The sequence below is a fragment of the Pteronotus mesoamericanus genome, unplaced genomic scaffold (genome assembly GCF_021234165.1).
Source record: "Pteronotus mesoamericanus isolate MK-2021 breed Mesoamerican mustached bat unplaced genomic scaffold, CSHL_Meso_final scaffold_167, whole genome shotgun sequence".
Lineage (NCBI taxonomy): Eukaryota > Metazoa > Chordata > Mammalia > Chiroptera > Mormoopidae > Pteronotus > Pteronotus mesoamericanus.
Window position 1 is genome coordinate 23,293,375 of NW_026555308.1, and position 18,440 is coordinate 23,311,814.

Sequence of the window (18,440 nt, forward strand, 5' to 3'; positions counted from 1 at the left end):
GCTTGTCTTTTTAATGTTGATTTACAAGAGTTTATGAGACATTAATTCCTTTGAGTTTCAGACATTGCAAGCATCTTTTTCCAGCTAGACACCCATATCTTAATTGCCTCTGCAGTGCCCTTTGTTGAAGAGAAAAGAACATTTTCCCATATGCGGTTTGTGTTTTGCAGATCCCGTTCAAAAAGTCTCTCCCTTTACAAAATCTCAAAGACTTGTAACCCTTTCAGGGCACACGGGGTGGAAGTGTGCAGGTTGAGAAGCTATGAACTAATGTATGTGCGTGCTTGGCACCAGGCCTGGCAGCTATCACAGGCTCACAAGTGGTTGAACTGTGACTCTGATCTGGACAATTTTGGAAGTCTGAAGATGCCACCTGGCAGGGGACCATCAATGTCCTTTAATAGTCATGGAGAACAAAATCACTCAATCCTCACCAGGCATAAAGGGTCCTTTCCCCCAAAGATTCAAAATGTTAATCCTGTTGGAATGGGGGTAGGGGAGAGCAGAGAGAGTGGCTGCGGTTCTTTCTCACAAGCCAGAGCTCTAGGTGCCCCTGCTGCTAGCTGCCTTCCAGGGACCCTGTGGCCTGCCACCAAGTTCAACCCCAGTGAGCTCTGCTCACGTCTGGCACACACAGCAGAGGCCGAGTCTGAGACGCCTGAGAGGGGGCTGCTGATGGTGGATCTCGAGTTTTTAACCTGGCCAGCGCCCGCACCCAGTGAGAAGGTGCTACAGGCACCCCAGCTCTGCCCACCATTCTTCCCCTGGCTCCTGACTTCACCGCCTGTGCCTTGGTTTCCCCCTCCCCCCTCCCAGACTTTAGTCTGTTCGCTCTGACCCACTCTAACTCCCACAATTGGGCAACTGGGTATTGGACTTGTTTTCTCTGGGTCTGTTGCCCTATTCATTTCTCAGGACCCCAATTGTTCTTGATTGATGCTGCCTAACCTGTTCCCCCACCCCCGCCCCCACCACACACTGCCTCCTGACCTTGGCTGTCTCCAGGAGGCACTGCGCTAATCAGGCTGATTATCGCCCAGGTCCAATTGCACTTCCCCTGGCTACAACACACAGTAAATTTCCTTAGTTGCTGGCTCCCCGTGAGTCCTGCCTCTTGTCAGGCAGCCTGCCTTCGGGAGTCAGCACTCCTCCCCCCACCCCCACGCTTCACCCCCGCCCCCGCCCCCGCCTGCTGTATCATCACCGATGAATCAAGCAAAACACAATCTTCACATCATCCAGGTCTAGTAAAATCTCTGGGGTTCTGAATGCCAAGACCTTCACTGTCTTTGAGAGCTGTATTTTAGAGGATGCTTTAGAAAATTATTTCCCTCATCTCTACACATTCTGAGGGTGAGCTAGTGGCATTAGTCTTAGTTAATCATCAGGGAATTAACCTTGAACTTCCAGCCTCATTTCACATTTGTCCCATCCACAGGGTCTCTGGGTGACTGAAAGTGACATAAAAAACCCCAGAGAAGTAAAAGAGGAAGACCAGGATGCTGTATTTATTCCCAAAGCCAGGGCCTCCTGGGATGGAGAAAAAGATTTGCTGACCATTTCTTCTGCCTTGATCTCTCCCAGAGAGAATGAAGCTTGGCTGTGGGAGGAAAGGAGCAGAGAGTCAACCAGAATGCAGAAGTGCCGACAGCATGCACGGCCTATGCTAGATTCTATGGTGCTTTCCATAGGGTCGGAGATAACCATGCATGAAGCAATTAGAGATCAAGTAAGAATTCAATTATGTCATGTTGACACAAGCCAAAAAGGCCAGAGAAGCATGCGATGATTTGACAGGAAGAGCTTTAAAAAACACTGTGGGAATGGATATTGATTCAATTAAATTTGGCGACCATTAATAGCATCTTCTATGCACAAGGCACTGTGTTAGGCACTGTGTTAGGTGGGGAACAGAGGGAACAAAGACCCATGTGCACCCTGTGGGGATAGATACATAGGGAAGGTTATGAATGTGACATAAAAAATATACATAACAGTGTTCAGGAGGGCTCTGGCCTGAATGTGTCCCCCAAAATTTATATGTTGAAGCCCTAACTCCCAATGTGATGGTATTTGAAATGGGACCTTTGAGAATTAGATAAGTCATGAAGGTGGGGCCCTTGCCTAATGGGATTAGTGCCCTTATAAAAAGAGACACCAGAGCGCTTGGTCCCCACCCCGTTCCTGTGTGTGTGCACACACACACAAGCAGTCATATGGTCATACAGTGAGAATGTGGCCATCTCTCTGCAAGCTCAGGACAAAGCCTTGACAAAGACATGATCTTGCTGGCACCCTTATCTTGGACTTCCAACTTCCAGAACTCCAAGAAAATGAATGTCTGTTATTTAAACCACCCAGTATATGATATTTTGTTATGGCAGCCTGAGCTGACTAAGGCAGATGAGAGAGATTAATTATGAAGGGTTGTATCGAGAGAGCTTCTTGGAGGAAGTGAAATTATAGTTGCAGGTTGAATCAGGTTCTAAAGAGGAAGGTGTGGAAAAGGCACTTCAGGCTGAAGGAACAGCTGAGGGAAGTGGGTGGCATTTCAGCAGAACATACCATGGAGAGATGAAGGAGAGATGGAGCCGTGAGGGAAGGTGGGCCCCAATTCCAGGGACCCTGAAGACCACTTGAGAAGTGTGGATCTTGCTTTAATAAGAAGGTGGAGACATCAGTGTTTTTGAGCAAGTGAGCAGCATAACAGAGAAGGAGCCAGTGGCTGTGGCAGAAAGGAATGATTGGCAGGAGGGCAGGCCAAAGGGAGAGTAGCCATGAGGCAGACAAGGCAATATGCTGGGCCAGAGGTGATGGCCCTAAACAGACACGTGGTCCAGGCAGGAGCAGCACCGAAGGGGAAGCCATGGCACATGGAACTGTGTAAAACTGTGTAACTGGGGGTGATGCAGGCGGCCAGAGGTGAGCCTGCAGGGATAGTTCTCAAACACTTCTTTGCTCTTAAGCCCCTACCAGACTCTCCTCTCTGTGCCTTTGCTGTATCCACCCACCTTCATCCTTCTTCTGTGCCTCTGTGCATTTAGATTTCCCCGTTTCTGCAACGTGGAGGGACCTCTCGTTCACCTTGCCCCCCGTCAGACCCATCACTCTTTGAGGGTTGGAAGAGAGGAAGAAGAGACTTGAAAGAGAAGGGTTATGAACAGAGAGAATTGTGAAGGAGAAAGTTGGTGTAACAATAACTAATGTTTTCTCTCTTTCTTGAACTTTCTATGAGCCAGGCTTTTTTTTCCCAAGGACTTTCCGTGTATTAACCCAGTTAATCCCAAGAGCGGTCCCACAGTGAGGGTGTATAACTGATGGTCAGGAACTAAACTGTGACTGGTTTAAAATCTCAGCTTTATACCCACTAACTGCATGATCTTGGGCAAGTTACTGGATGTCTCGTTGCCTCAATTCCCTCACCCATGTAATGAGGATGATGATAGGTCTCACTCCACAGGGTTGTAAGGAATGAATGAGTTAAAATATACACTTAGAATGGTGCTTGGCACAAGGTTACTCAGTTTTTGTTTGTTTTGTTTTGTTTTGTTTTGTTTTGTTTTGTTTTGTTTTACAGCTGAGAGAACTGACTTCCAGAAAGAAGCTGCTTTCCCAAGCTCACCCAAGTAGCTGGATAGCTGACCCAGTGTTGGACCTGGGCCAGCTATGCATTTCGCCATTCTACTCTGCCTGTCCGCGGAGCAGATGTGAAGAGAGAGCAGGGAGGGGCTGCGGTGGGTAATATGGTTTTAGACTGGACGTGGGGTCTGTTGACATTTTAAATGCCCCCTCCCATGAGCACTGATGTCTGGGCCTGTGGAAGGCAGGGGGCAGTTGTGGCAGTAAAGACACCTGGATTCAGTGCATGCTACAGACTAAATGTGTTTCCCCGACCAAAATCATGTTGAAACCTAATTCCCTGTGTGATGGTGCTTAGGAGGTGGGGCCTTTTGGGAGGTGATTAGGTCATGAGGGCAGAGTCCCCCCTGAATAAGATTAGTGACCTTATAAAAAAGGCCCAAGAGAGCTCCCTTGCCCTTTTTACCATGTGAGAACACAGAAAAAAGACAGGTGTCTGTGGACCAGGAAGCAGGTGCCCACCAGACACCAAATCTGTCCGTACTGTGATCTTCTCAGCTTCCAGAACTGAGAAATAATTGTTGCTTATAAGCCACCAGTATATGGCATTCTGTAGTAGACGACTGAACGGACTAAGACAGCCCAGTTTTAGGAGCTGAGGATTTTGATGGCAAATACGGGGATGAACGAAGTGAAGCCTAAAGCTCTCTAACGCAGGAGACCAGGCGGTAATGGCAGGGAGCTGCTGAACGGTACCTGCAGATGCTCTAAGTGTCCATGTGGGGGCAGCAGAACCTATGCTCTTTCTTAGGTTAAGGTTTAAGCGGGGCGGCCTGCGGAAGAGACCTTCCAGAACAAAATGAATCCTGAGCTGCATGGCAGAAATAGTAATCAGGCGTTCTAAAAATGTTAAAAATCTCAGTGATAAGGGGGACTTTACAAACAACTTAGTCCTTATTCAGCAGGAGGTAAAGCTGAGTTCAAATGGTCAAATACGATTTTCCCAAATTTTACCAAGGGAGTTAATGAGAAATCTGAAAATAGAACCCAAAACCCCATCTCTTTAGATCTATGGAAAGAGTCCATTTCCAAAAGGAGAACCTGGTTCTCTCTCAACAGGAAGTGAGTCCCTGTGTCATGTGAGCGAGTGTGTGTGGGACCCTCATGGCATGCTGGGGGGCCAGCAAGTAATGCCAAGGAAGGTCAGAAGGTGACACTCTGCTTGGGGGCAGATTTCCTTTTTGTCATCTTGAGGCCAAACTCATCATAGGCCACATCCTAGAGGAGAGAAGGGGAGGAAGAGAGAGCACAGCCGGTGAGGAACAGGAGCTTGTATAGGGCGTTGACTGGAGACTGGCATGGGAATTATAACAAATTTAATATAAATTGCTTGTGTTGTTTTTATTTATTAAATATATATGGTTATATTAACAAAAATGCAGGATCTATAGATTAAAAGAAATTTTTAAATACTCATCATCTTATATACTCAAAGAAAATGCTATATATTTTTTAAAACATACGTTTTTCATGAAGAGGGAATACAATAAATCTTAAACATCATTTTTGTATAACAGTAAGTGCGATCCAGTGTTTGACGGATTGCCCTTGTAAACCCGCTGATGGGGGATGCTGTCCTTGGTGCTGAAGCTTGGTATGAAGCGGGAAGAACCTTCCCAGAACGAGCTGAAGGGACTTGCCTGAGGACCTGACAAGCCCATTGGAACTCGCATGGTGTTTCTATTTTTTTTTTTAAAAAAACATTTTATTGATGTTCTATTACAATTGCCCTAAGTTTTCTTCCCTTGCTATCCACTGCCTTGCCCACCCTGCCCCCACTCCCACAGCCAATCCTGCCCCTGTTGTCCCTGTTCATGGGTCATTTATACATGTTTCTTGGCTAGTCACTTCCCCTTCTTTCCACCCTTATCCCTCTTCCCCTCCCCTCTGGCCACTGTCAGTCTGTTCCTTGTTTCCCTGCCTCTGGTTCTATTTGGCTCATTAGTTTCCTCTTACAGGTGAGATCATGTGGTATTTGTCTTTTGCTGCCTGGCTTATTTCACTTAGTATAATATTCTCCAGTTCCATCCATGCTATTGCAAAAAGTAGGAGTTCCTTCTTTCTTCCTCAGGACTGTGGTCTCTCTCCTCTTCTTTATTTCTTATTATGTTCCTGTAGAATGCTCTCAATGGGGAAATGTTCCATCAAACTTAGCTGAACTGAGATCTCCTGACTTCCAGACCCTGCAGCTCCATGTGAACTTGCCTTTGTCTTAAAGTGATGTTATCATCACCTGAGGCCTCTGAATTTTGATCTGGAAAGAGAGTCAGAAACAGGTGAGGCCTGGGCCCATGAGAAACCTGGAATTTGGAAGCATAAGCATCTTGGGACAGGGGAAGCACTCAGTTAAGAACTATTCTATTACCTGGAGTCTAGTGCAAACAACTGTATCCCTCCACTCTACCCAACTCCCAAATTAGGTAGGTTTAAAGGTGTCCTGGCTAGGAGTTCATTTCTGCAATGAGGTTGTCTTTAGGGAAGGAAACTAGTGACTGAGGTCAATCACACTTCTTCTGAGGTATGAATACTTTGAGGGTATTTCTTTTGCCCTCAAATACCGATCCAGTTAAAATAAAAGTGGCAATTAAGGAGTTGTCTCCCTTTACCCAGGTGACCTATCTTGGCCTCAATCATAGTGAGACAACCTGACATTATGTACCTCTTGAGGGGATACAATGCCATTATCTATGACATATGCTTAGCAAAAATGGTTAAGCTGAGCGTAATCAAGCCTGTAGACCACGTTGCCAGTTTATAGAAAATACAGAAGATTGAGGGACAAGTTAAATGACACCATAAGGAAATAATTAGTTGAATTCAGAATGTACAACATTCTTTAAGACAACCATATTAGACTCTTGCAAAAACCAATACAGGTGTGGGCAAAAGTAAGTTTATGGTTGTGAATACACAAAACACAGGGTTCATTCTTAAACTATTATTTATTAATTATTGTATTATTTTCATATGAACAACTATAAACTTACTTTTCCCCACCCCTGTATATTAAAAAAAAGGGTAGGAGCCGGTTGTAGGTTGAAAGACCAAAGAGACACCACAGAAGTCAGTGAGTGAAATTTGTCGTATTCACATTTGAAAAAACTAGTAATAAGAGCTGTTCATGGATTAATTGAAAAAATGGATATTGGATGATATTCTAGAATTATTATCCACTTACTGGGTGTGATAATGGTACTCTGAGGTGTGTACGAATGTGTATAGCAACCAGGTGTCATGTTTGCAACTGACTTCCAAGTGGTTCAGCAAAAATTTATACACACACATACACACACACACACACACGTTAAACATGTTAAACATTGTTGATTTAGATGAGGTATATAGGTATTTACTACACTACTGTTTTGACTGTCATGGGTGTTTGAAAATTAAAATAACTAAATAAATTGGCTATCAAGGACATACTTAACGTGAAACCTCTGAGCCTGAAGCCTCCGGGGGTCTGAGAAAGGTGGACCTTGTTGCTTAGCCCTCCTCCCCCACCCACTGCCATCCCTCCCAAGTTATGTCCACTTCCCAGCAGCATAGGCTTGGATGACCACCTGGACTAACACATCATAAACATGACTACTTTCCTGAAGATCCCACCATGGTAGGAGGGGAGATGGGGTCTCAGAGCAGAGGGAGGGGAGCATCTCATGCAGACCCTTCTTACCTTTGTGTTAGAGTCTATGTGGCCCAAGGTGGGCTGGAAGTTACTATAGATGGAGTCCAGGTCGATGGAGTTCTCTTGTTCTACACAGGGAGAAAGCCCCCATGGAAGAAGAAAGTTAGGAAGATAAGTTCTCATCTCTCCCTCTAATCCCACCTACTGCTGGGTAAGGGGTGCATCCTCACCTCTCAAGATCCTGAAAACTTCTGCAAACCTGAGAAGCTACCTAAATTACTTGACCTCAGCAAAAGGTTTGATTGATTCTCAAAAGATGTAAAAAAAAATCACATTTAAAAATTCAGCAATGAAAAACCATAAGCCCTTTGCCAGCACCTTCTCAAGTTCATGAAATCCATTAAGATTTGGCCTGGCTTGGGGTGCCATGTGATAGCTTTAGGATATTGGCTGCCCCATTTCATGAACATGTAGTTTTTCTTTCATGTAGGTTTTCTACAATTTTTAAAAGTTTCATCATTTTTCCACTGAAAAGCCTTAAACACCCTTTTTAGTATTTTTAGGTGCTGTACAAAGAGTGTTTTTTATATTACTGTACATTATCTGTTTGTTGCTGATGTATAGAAATGCAATTCATCTTATAAAATTGATCTTAAATCTGGCAACTTTGCTAAATCTATTAATTTTAGTGATTTAACCTTCTTTTGGGTTTCATGTAAGACAACCACATGAGCAAATGACAGGTTTGTGTTTTTATTTCCAATCTTTGAACACTTTATTTTTCTTTTTTATTATACTGATTGGGACACCCAGGGCAATAATTAATAGAATTGGTGATAGAGGACACCTGTGACTTGCTCCTGGTTCAATACGGGGCTTGACAAACTACCACCTGTGGGTGAAATCCAGTCTGCCACTTGGTTTTATATGTCCCAAAAGCAAAGAATTTTTGAAAAGTTTTAAGTGGTAGATAAAGTTTTATTGGAACACAACCACACTCATTCGTTCATTTATATATTGTCTGTGTCTGTTTTCATGCTACAGCAACAGAGTTGAGTAGCTATGATAGAGATGATATAGCCCATGGCCCAAAATATATTCTTTATAGAAAAAGTTTGTCAGTCTTTGGTTAAACTGAATGACTTTTAATATTTTATCACTGAGAATGATTTTTGTGTGCTTGTGTGGATCCTTTATCAGGAAATGGAGATTCTATTCCTAATTGGATGAGTTTTTATGATGGGCAGATAAGGACATTTATTAAATGCTTTATTTTACATCCATTGCAATGATCATATATTTCTTCTTATTCTAGTAATGTGGTGAATTTATAAATAGATGTTCTAATCTTGAACTAATTTGGTTTTTAGAATAAACTCAACTAGTCATCTTTTTTATACCTGCTGGGTTTGGTGTGCTAATTTTTTGTTTAGCATCTTTATGTCTACGTGCACAAGTTTGGTCTTTAAATTTATTTTCTTTTACTGCCTTTGTCTGGTTTTGCTATAAACATTTATGGTAGGCTCATAATATGAATACAGAGAATCGTCTCTTTTTCCAGTCTCTGAGTGAGTTTGTATAAGATTATCAGTCTCTGCTCTGTCAATGTTTGGTAAAATTCACTTGTAAAACCTTCTGAGCCTGACTCATTTTCAAAAACAGTTTTAGGACCATTCTGAATTTTGCCTAAAGTTTATGAATTTGTTGGTTGGAAGATGTTTATAATAGTATTTTATTAGCTTTTAAATCACTGCTGCAATCATAGTGCTCTTTCCTTACTCATTTCTGATGCTGTTCGTATCTTCACCCTTTTCATTAGTCATAAGCACAAATCAGTCAATTTTATTACTTTTCAAATAACCAGTGTTTGATTTGTTGACTCTTTGTATTGTATTTCTACTTTCTAGTTTATTGACTTCTGCTTTTCATTTTTACATCTGCATTCTTTGAAGTTATCTTGCTGCTGTTTTTTCCTAACTTCCTAAGTTGAAAAGTTAGCCCAACGATTTCCAATTCTTTCTTTTCCTCCACCAGTACAAGTGCTTTTAAGGCATAAGTTTCCTTCTGAGTCCAGATGTAGCTGTATCCCACACATTTTGAAACCAAGTATTTTCATTTTCATTCGTAGCCAAATATTTTCTAACTTCCATTATAATTTCTTATTTGGTTCATGAATTATTTAGAGACTTTTAAAAATTTTTTCCAAAGATTTAGGGTTTTTGTTTTCCAGAAATATCCTTGTTATTGATTTCTAACTCGTATTATGGTCAGATGATAGGGTATCATTTAAATAATTTTTTGAAATTTATTGGGACTTTTTCCTGACTTCGTATGTGGAGATTCTTACACACACAAAGTTTTCCATATACTCTTACAATGAATGTATACCCTCCAGTTGTTGAATGCAGTCTGTCTATGACAATTGTATTAAGGCTGTTATTTATTTTCACATCCTTGATGATTTTTTTGTTTGCTTCATCAATCAATTACTAAGAGTTTTTTTTAAATCTCTCACCATGTTGGTGGATTAATCAATTTTTACTTGTAGTTTTGTCAGTTTTTGCTTTCTATATTTTAAAGCTGTATTAATAGGACTCACAGGTTAGACCTGTTATATCTCAACAGAATATGCCCTCTCCTAATAGATGGTAATAATTTTATTAAATTATTTTTTTGCCTTAGGGTTAATTGGCCCGCAGTGAATATAGCCATATATAGAACAACAGCTATCTCAGTATTTCTCTGTTTTGCCTTTTTCCATACTTTTGTTTTTATCCTTTCTCCATGCTTCTATTTTACATGTGCTTTTCATATACAGTGAATAGATATTTTAAAAGCCTACTCTTTTAATTGGAGTGTTTAATTGATGTATATTTATTATAGTTATTGATATGGTTGGATTATTTTCTCTTTTATTTTGTGCTATTTGTCTCACACTTTCCTTTTTTTGTTTCCCCTTTCTTGCCTTTTTGTGGATAGACTAAAATGTTTTCCTCATGCCATTTTTTCCTTCTTTAGAATTTAAAAACTCAATTTCTAGACATTTTAACAAATACATTTCACCTAACAAAATCTATAGGTCACCACTTTACTGAGCTGTAACCCACCTGTTCATGAACTTACCCACTCCTAGGTGCTTCTCTATGTCCACAGAGGCACAGTTTTGTGTTCTAGAGAAACTGCGGCCTTCCACTAACCTGTGGCACCCCCTCATGGTCTAAGTGTGCTGTGCCCATGCTGGCTCCCCATACAGGCCCTTGCAGGAGCCAGTGGTGGAAATAGGGTTGCAGATGTGGAACCCAACATTTTGGAGATGCAAATGCTTTACCTCTTTGCTTCCTCAGCCCCTCCCACATGCCTCAGAGGTATGTCTCCACACTTCGAGGTACTTGAGTCCACTGAGAATTTCTAATACCTTCAGAGGTGTCAAAGCCAATGTTTTGGAAGGTCCCAGGGGCTTGTTCGCCATCCTCCCCATGCCACTTGTACAACTCAGTCACTTTGGACTTCTGCCTGTTGAGAGAAACACAGGAGAGAATCCATTTTGAGCAGAGCATGGGGACAAAAATCTGGGGACTGGCTCTGTCCACCCCAAGGATAACATGATTAAGGACAGAGGGATCCGAAATGGAGGAGGAGCTGGAGGCAGCAGAAGAAGCGGTGGCAGTGGCTCACCTTTTCACCTCTCTCCTGGAGCGCAGTGCGAACACCAGGACGACGACCAGGGCAATCAGCATCACTGCGCCCGCTGTTCCCAGGAGCCCGTACACCATGCTCTTCCTGGTGCTAAACTCACAGGTTTCCCCCCTGTACCAGTGAGTGTCTGTGTTCAGGCAGCTGCAATGGAGAGAAGGAGCAGGTGAGGAGAGGGAGCCATTCAGAGTCAGGGCTAGCCAATGCCCATAGTCCCCCAGCCTCAGAACCAGTCCTGACCCCTTGGGTGGATAATGAGGAAAAGGTGTAGAAAAGATCGCTGCAATGCAGAGCAAGGAGCCCTGAGGGGATGAACAGAGACAAAGTCAAGCTTCCATGGGTGGGCCTTAAGTAGACCCAATACCCAGCTCCAGGCCTATACGTTCTAACCCAGGCCTAAAACAGCTGGCTCAACTCAGGCTTCCCTAGGCTGCACCCAGGAACTTGAGAACCGAGGAAATACCATTTTGCCCACACAGTACTCATCTTAATTTTCAGCCTCTCTCTCTACTCTCTCTCACGCCTGATCCAGAGCGAGTCCTCTTCCCTGGAGATACCCTTTCTAAACCCTGTTTCTTTCCTCCCCAGGACAGCCTGTAAACTCCTCTTCCAGGAAGCCTTCCCAGAATAACTACTCTGGCCTTTGCATATGTGTGACTCCTTCCCCCATACTTGGCGCTCCAGCTGGTGTCTCTTTGGTTTAGTTTCAGTAGGCAATACTTTACTTTCCTACTCCCTTGGCCTTTATAGGCTTTCCACCCTCCCCATGTAGGTGTGATCTGCTATCTCCATTTCACCAGCAGGGGATGTTGACCTCTCCCTGGAAGCAAAGCTCTGTTCTCCCATCTGACTAGGGGCTTCCCAAGGCTGGGGCCTTCCGTCTGCTTCCTTACAGCTTGACACCCTCCTCAGCCTCACTGCACACAAAGCACAGGGAAAGGACGGCAGCTGCTGAACCACTCTCAGTCCACTCCGGACCTGGCCTTGGGGCTCTGGCCGTGGTTGTCCTTTGTGGCTAGCTGCATTCAGGAAAGTCCAGGACTCACTCCACGACCTTGGAGTCTCGGGAAGTGGGGTCCCCAGGGGGTGCAGAGGGGAGGGCGGCTAGCCTGGGGTGGGGTGGTGAGACACTCACTAGCAACGAGGGCCACTGCGCTCGAGCATGCACTTCCCAAAGTGGCAGTTCATGGACGTGCTGTAGCCAGGTGTACAGCGGTTGATGCATTTTGGCATCTGGTCCTTGTACTCCACAAAGAAGTAGTCAGCGAAGTCTTTCCCAGCTTTCTTCCGGCATTCCTCTGAGGGGCCACAGACGCAAATGATCAAGAGACTGGGAGCTTTGCCTGCCTCCCCACCCTCCCAGAAGCCCCTGGGTCACCAACCTTCAGGGTTGTATATAATGGAAACATTTTGCACCTTGGTGGCAGTACTGTTGAAGCACAGTAAGCCTGTGAAGGAGACACAAAGCCTGTGATAAGCTTGTTTAGCAAGGTACCCAGGTATGGGGCGGGGGGCGCGGGGAGGGCCCAGGGTGAGGGGGAAATCAGTCCCTGCAAAGAGGAAATGCCAGCCTCACTTCCTGCTCTCCAGAACCACGACTCCCCAAGTGATTTTCTTCTCTCATACCCTCCTTGACCAAGATCCCCACATGGCTCATTGCACTAAGAAACATCTACGTTGGGTAGTAAGTCAGGCTCATCCTCTTTTTCGTGCAGATTCAGGACTTAGAACACCTGCCTCTGCATCCTCCTTTCAGAGCCTCTTTTGACATTTGCCAGCCAGAGTGATAGGCTTTGGGACTGATTCCTGGTCTCTCAGTGTTTTCCTGCTCCCCACCCTCTGCCTCTCAGCCCTCCCCCACCGCAGGCATGACAAGTTCAAATATTCTTTGAAAGCCTCCTCAGGCCACTCCCCAGAAGCCTAGGAATTTACTTGTGCACTTTTCATCCTTCATTACTTGCTGTTGGGTTACATTCATGATTTTTTGCTCCATCTTCTTGGTGACATTCTTAAAAACTTCCTTGTATTCTGGGGTGAACTTGGCCTTCAGGAGGACATCATGCTTCACCACCACACTGCCAGAACTGAGCAGAGAGAGAAAGATGTCCTTGGTCATCCTCCTGAGCACTGACAGGTGCTCATCTCCCCAACCCTTTCCCTAGGCAGGCTTTGCCTTCTCTGCGCCCCTGGAAAGGCAGAGCTGGGAGAGGATGGTTGAAAATGAAGATACAATATCCCTTGGGTGAAGGCTCCATTCCAGGCACTGCACTTGGTATGTCACTATAGGAGCCACATGGCCAGGAAGACTCAGGGAAGGCTCGGGAATGAAGATGGACAGGGGATGGCACCATGAAAGTGGCCGACCTTGAGGTGTTGCCCTAGGTACTGAAGCAGGAGACTGGGCAGCTGCTGGCCATCGACATGGAGGAAGAGGGTGTGCCAAGGAGGCCTACGGGATTTATGAATTGCTAGGTGGTAGGCTGGCTGCAGGAGGTCTGTGAACTGCTTAAGGCTATATGCAAAAATTTCAAGGTGCATACATTCACTTTTTCCTGCTCCCACAAATATTTCTTAATTCTAAAAGGTTAAAATTTTTATCAAAAGCCTCTCCCTACTCCCTGCTCAAGAGTTAGGAGAAACCAGGGCCTCAGACAGGCTGACAGCTTCCTTTTGCTTCCTTTCCTTTTCTCTGGCTCCCAACACCCTGCCCTCTGAGCAAGAATCACTTTCCTGCAGGGTGCTTTCTCACGGCCCTCTGGCCCCCCAGCCCAGTCCTCCTCCTATCTGCTTAAGGAGGCGGAATAGATGAATGAACACCCCCTGCTTTTAGGCAGGACCATAAAGCCTGGTCCTGGTCCACAGAGCCCACCCTCCCTCTCTTGCCTGAGAGACTGAGGGACACGTGGAATACAGGGATGAGGATTGGCACTACAGAGCCCCCTAACCACACCCCCACCCCAGAAGCAAAAGAGAGAGTGCTATAGGGTCAATACATGCCAGTCCTGGAGAGGAGTTTTAGGGGCAGAAAGAAAAACACTGTTCTCTTCCAGAGTAGCTGAGCTGCTGAAAAGCTGACATGCCTGGCCACAGGTTGGTCTGGCACCTGCCGTGTCTGAAGTCCGGGGAGGGACTTGGGAGGCCCACCTGGTCCTACCTGGGTTGGCCTCTCTTGTGAGAGACAGAAGATTTCATGGTAGATAGAATTGGGAGAGGAAGAAAAATGAAGGCTGGTAAACAGTATTTTTCTGTGCTTTTTGTAAAAAAAAAAAAAAAAAGTTTTTTTCTTTTGGTTATAAGTTCCTTTTGAAAATTATCAATATAACTCTGTAAACCATGAGAAAGGATACCTCCCTTGTATTCCCAAGGATTTCATGAAGTTGGGATCAGTACCAGAGTAATGGTTCTGTGAAGGCAGAATCCTATCCTAGGTGAAAATAAGTGAATACAGGACAACTGTGAACTTGGATATCTTTAGTCCTGGAGGTTTCCCTTTGCAAGCTATTTAGCTTCATCAGTGAAGACTAATGGGGTATCCATCACACAAGCTGTAGACTCCAGGTATTCTGGTGTGTTGGCATCTTGGCACTACCACTCTCTATAAATGACCCCTCAAACAACTTACTGCATCTCTCTAAACCTCAGTTTCTTCATCAGCACAATGGGAACAACCCTACTGGCCTCACTTACAGAGTGGTTATGAGCTTTCATTTGGAAAATGTATTTGTGACTGTAATTGTTAGAGGGTTTTATGGGCTGAATTGTCTTCCCCCAAATCCATATCTTGAATCCCTAATCCTCGGGTATCTGACAGTATGTTTGTATATAGGGATAGGGCGTTCACAGAAATGATTAGATTAAAGTGAGGCTGTTAGGGTGGGCCTTAATCCAACCTGATCGGAGGTTCAGATTAGAAGAGGAGATTTGGTTACAAGGAAAGACACAGGGATGCACACACACAGAGGAAAGGCCGTGTGAGAACCCAGAGAGAAGGCGATTGTCTGCAAGCCAAGGAGAGAGGCCTCAGAAGAAACCAAACCTGCTGACACCTGAATCTGAACCTCTAGCCTCCAGAACCATGAGAAGTAAATATCTGTTGTTTAAGCCATCCAGTTTGGGATATTTTGTTAGGAGCAGCTCTAGCAGATTAACTCAGGGGGCATAATGACAATTATCTTTATAATTATGACTAGAGTTTCTACTCCATAGACCTTTTCCCTAAGAGACTCAGATACTTACGTCAATTCTGTGATGTTAATCCCTGCATATTCAGGGATCCCGGCATAAACTATGTCCATCTGAAAGGCAAGGAGGCCACTGTTATCCCAGAGGCCCCAGCTGGGAGCCTGCTAGCCCTTTCCATAGAACCTCAGGAGGGCAGAGGATGGACATGCAGCATCTTCCTGTCCCCTTCCCCAGAGGACAGGGGTGCCCTGCCCAAACAAAGTGGTCTCTTCCCAGAAACCAGTCCTGCCCCTGGGGCCCCTGGGAAGCCCCAAGTGGAACCTTGCTTTGTCTTTCCCCTCCCTCCCTGGCAAGCCCTGAGGAAATGGTGAGGAACTCGCCCACCACGGCCACACACCAGGGCCTTCATCTACTTTCTCTTAGCACTTAGAGATTCCTCCCTGGGGGCACCCGAGCAGCAATGGGGACTCTGCTCTCCCAGGCCCACCTGCGTTTTGAATGACGTCTCAAAATTCTTGAACTGCGAAGAAGACCGGTTCAGCAGCTCTTTGGTGAACTCCTCACTGGTCACTGTTACACTCAGTTGCATCTGGGCAGAGACAGTCTCAGGAGGAGCCTCTGAGGGGGTCAGACAACAGCAGCACTTACTGAGGGCAGGACCCACTAAATTTCCTACCAAGGAGACCCATACCTCTTGTGACTCTGCTCTGGGTAGGCGAGTGCCTGGTGTCCACCCCCACCCCAACTCAGATCTCACCATAGCGCCCCTGGAGAGAGGGGGCGCACTGTACTCCTCATGGCTTTGCAATGGTGCCCAAGGGAACCTGGGTCTTATATTCTATTAGAGAATTTTACACACTCTTTGTATTCTGCTCCATCATATACTCATTCATTTTAAGTATATTTTATGGTAAAATTCTGCCCCAAATTTGTATTTTGTTCCAAACTATACTTTCTTGATTAATTCATTTTTAAAATATTTTGACTTTCTTACCACTGGGTAAGATGGTCGCGGCCCCAGGAAGGGGCCGTATTCCTACCGGAGGAGGAGCAGGAATGGGTGCCCAGCATGGAGGGGGCCCAGGGCTGGGGAAGAAGGGGCCCTGCAGTTTTACTCACCTATCTCAATGCTCGAGACCACGTCCTCACACCTCGGCCCCTCGTAGAGGCTGGTGCACAGACATTTGTTCCCATCCCAGGAGCCTCCATTCTGGCAGATCACTTTGCCAGACTGGCACTTATCTCCCCCAAAGCCAGGTGGGCATTCACAGGCCTTCCCGTTCCATGTCCCTCCATTGAGGCACTTCACTGAAAGGGACAAGGCTCAGTTCAACCACACATATTTGTGCAGTACTTTATAGCTTGCAACACAGTGTCACAGACCATACTCTAATTTTATATTCTCACGAGCCCCTGGGTGGGCCAGACAGTACCACGCTCACTCTACAGATGGGAGAAGTGAAGTGGAGTGAGGCTGAGGCCCCACATGGAAGCAGAGTTGGCCTGGCTGTGGAGGCCTATTTCCAGCATGCTCTCCTTTAGCTCCGAAAATCAAAGATAGAAAAACCTGGTGTTGTGAGAAGTTGGGGCAGCGCAGTCAGGGCTGAGGATGACAAAAAGGGGTACAGAGGCTGAAGAGAACTCAGGGGGACTTCATCAGGCTGGAGTCCACCAAGCTTGGGAATAAGCATGTCCTTGTCCCTTCAGCACCGGGTTCAGAGGAGCTGGTCCTGGACATCATTGCCGTTGGGACCGTTTCTGACCATGCTGAATTTGTGAGGATGTGGAGTTTGAGGGAGGGGGGCAGGCTTAGTTTAAAAAGATAGGAAGCGGTTATAGACAGATCTCAAATGTCTATGCCAACCAGCCTGGAAAATCAAAAGTTCTGTTCTTTCTGGCTTTTCTGGTAAAGGGCTGTGCCTGTGCAGAGCGGCATCCGAGCTGTGGTTTCTCTGGGGAGGTACATGAGGTGTGCATGCGCTCTACGAAGCCCTGCCCTGCCGCTGCCTCCTGGTCTACCCCACCAGACTCAGAGAGCAGGGGCCACACACCCACAGCAGCCACACCAAGCTGCCTCGGTTTACAGCCTTTGGACCAAGGCATTCAGGAAGAATAGAAAGGGTGACACAAGAGGCCTGGGCACACTGGAGACATGTAAATCCTCTCTCTCTCTCTCTCTCTCTCTCTCTCTCTCTCATGTGTTACTGAAGAATGTCCAGACTTGATCTAAGGGCTAAACTACATGCTTGTGAGCAAAGCAAAAGCAGCTGCCGAGCTGTGTTCACCTGTTGCCCAACAGTCTAAAGAGAAAGCCAACCTCCAGGGGATAGGAGGAAGACAGAAGGGACCATCTGACTTCAGGTAGACGACCAAAACTAGCTCTGAGCTCAGCAGTGATGCAGCCACCTGGCATTCACTGTGAAACGCCTGCAGAGCTTCCTGGGAACACAAGGTATACAACTCCCTTCTGAAGAAGCTCAGCCCACCCCCTAAGAACCAGAGAGAATGCACCAAGACAAAGACACATTGGAGAGAAACCAGAGAACAAAGCTGCTTAATAGAAAGGTCAGGCAAAGCAGAACTCAACAGAGGAAGAATTTACAAAATCCTGAGAAAATGTAGCAGCCAAAAACTGAAGAACTGTCTTTCATCTCTACCAATTCAAGACAGATTGGGCAGTGCCCTAGGCAGACACAGTTCATGTGTCTGTGGGTGTATATATAGCTCATTTAGGTCGGTAAAGTTTTCAATTATTTTAACTTATATACAGCAAGTCCTCACTTAACATAATCAATAGGACCTGCAAAGTAAAATAATCTATAATAAACCAATTTTACCATAAACTGCCTGATATAAACAAGAGTTAAGTTCCTAAGGCATCTCATTAATATTACAATAAAATGATGTTGAACGAGACATTATTCGAAGGTCTGCTGCACTTCATTCAATGGGCATCAATGCATATCCTTTCCCAATCTCATATAATACTGACAGGTATAATGGTATACCATATAATATATACTGTAAACTATGTATAATAAAAATAACAGTATATTATAGCAGTGGCTATGAAGGGAAGCAGGTCTCATCCTAACCAGAGTGGAGAGACTAAGTGAAGCTCTAGAGTAAAAGAGAAGAGACGGAGGCATAAGGATAAACATTCAAACACAGGAATAGAGTTCAGAATGGATTAAAATGAACCTTCTTTTCCTTCTATCGTGGATGCTCAGAGGATAAGTTCAAACAAAATAAAAGTGAAAGGTGGCAGAGAGACAGTTGCCTAAGGTGCATGTGAATA

General features: G+C 45.2%; 1 protein-coding gene across 1 annotated transcript; it reads right to left on the minus strand.

The window, feature by feature from the left end:
* Nucleotides 1–5,851: 5,851 nt before the first annotated feature.
* Nucleotides 5,852–16,883, minus strand: MUC17 (mucin 17, cell surface associated). Its single transcript, XM_054589161.1, has 11 exons — nt 16,853–16,883; nt 16,262–16,450; nt 15,630–15,760; nt 15,197–15,255; nt 12,893–13,044; nt 12,343–12,408; nt 12,096–12,258; nt 10,943–11,104; nt 10,683–10,780; nt 7,316–7,395; nt 5,852–5,893 (listed from the first exon to the last, which is right to left on the minus strand). Exons 1-11 carry the CDS (start codon nt 16,881–16,883, stop codon nt 5,852–5,854), a joined length of 1,173 nt encoding a protein of 390 aa, XP_054445136.1.
* Between the last annotated feature and the right edge of the window lie 1,557 nt (nt 16,884–18,440).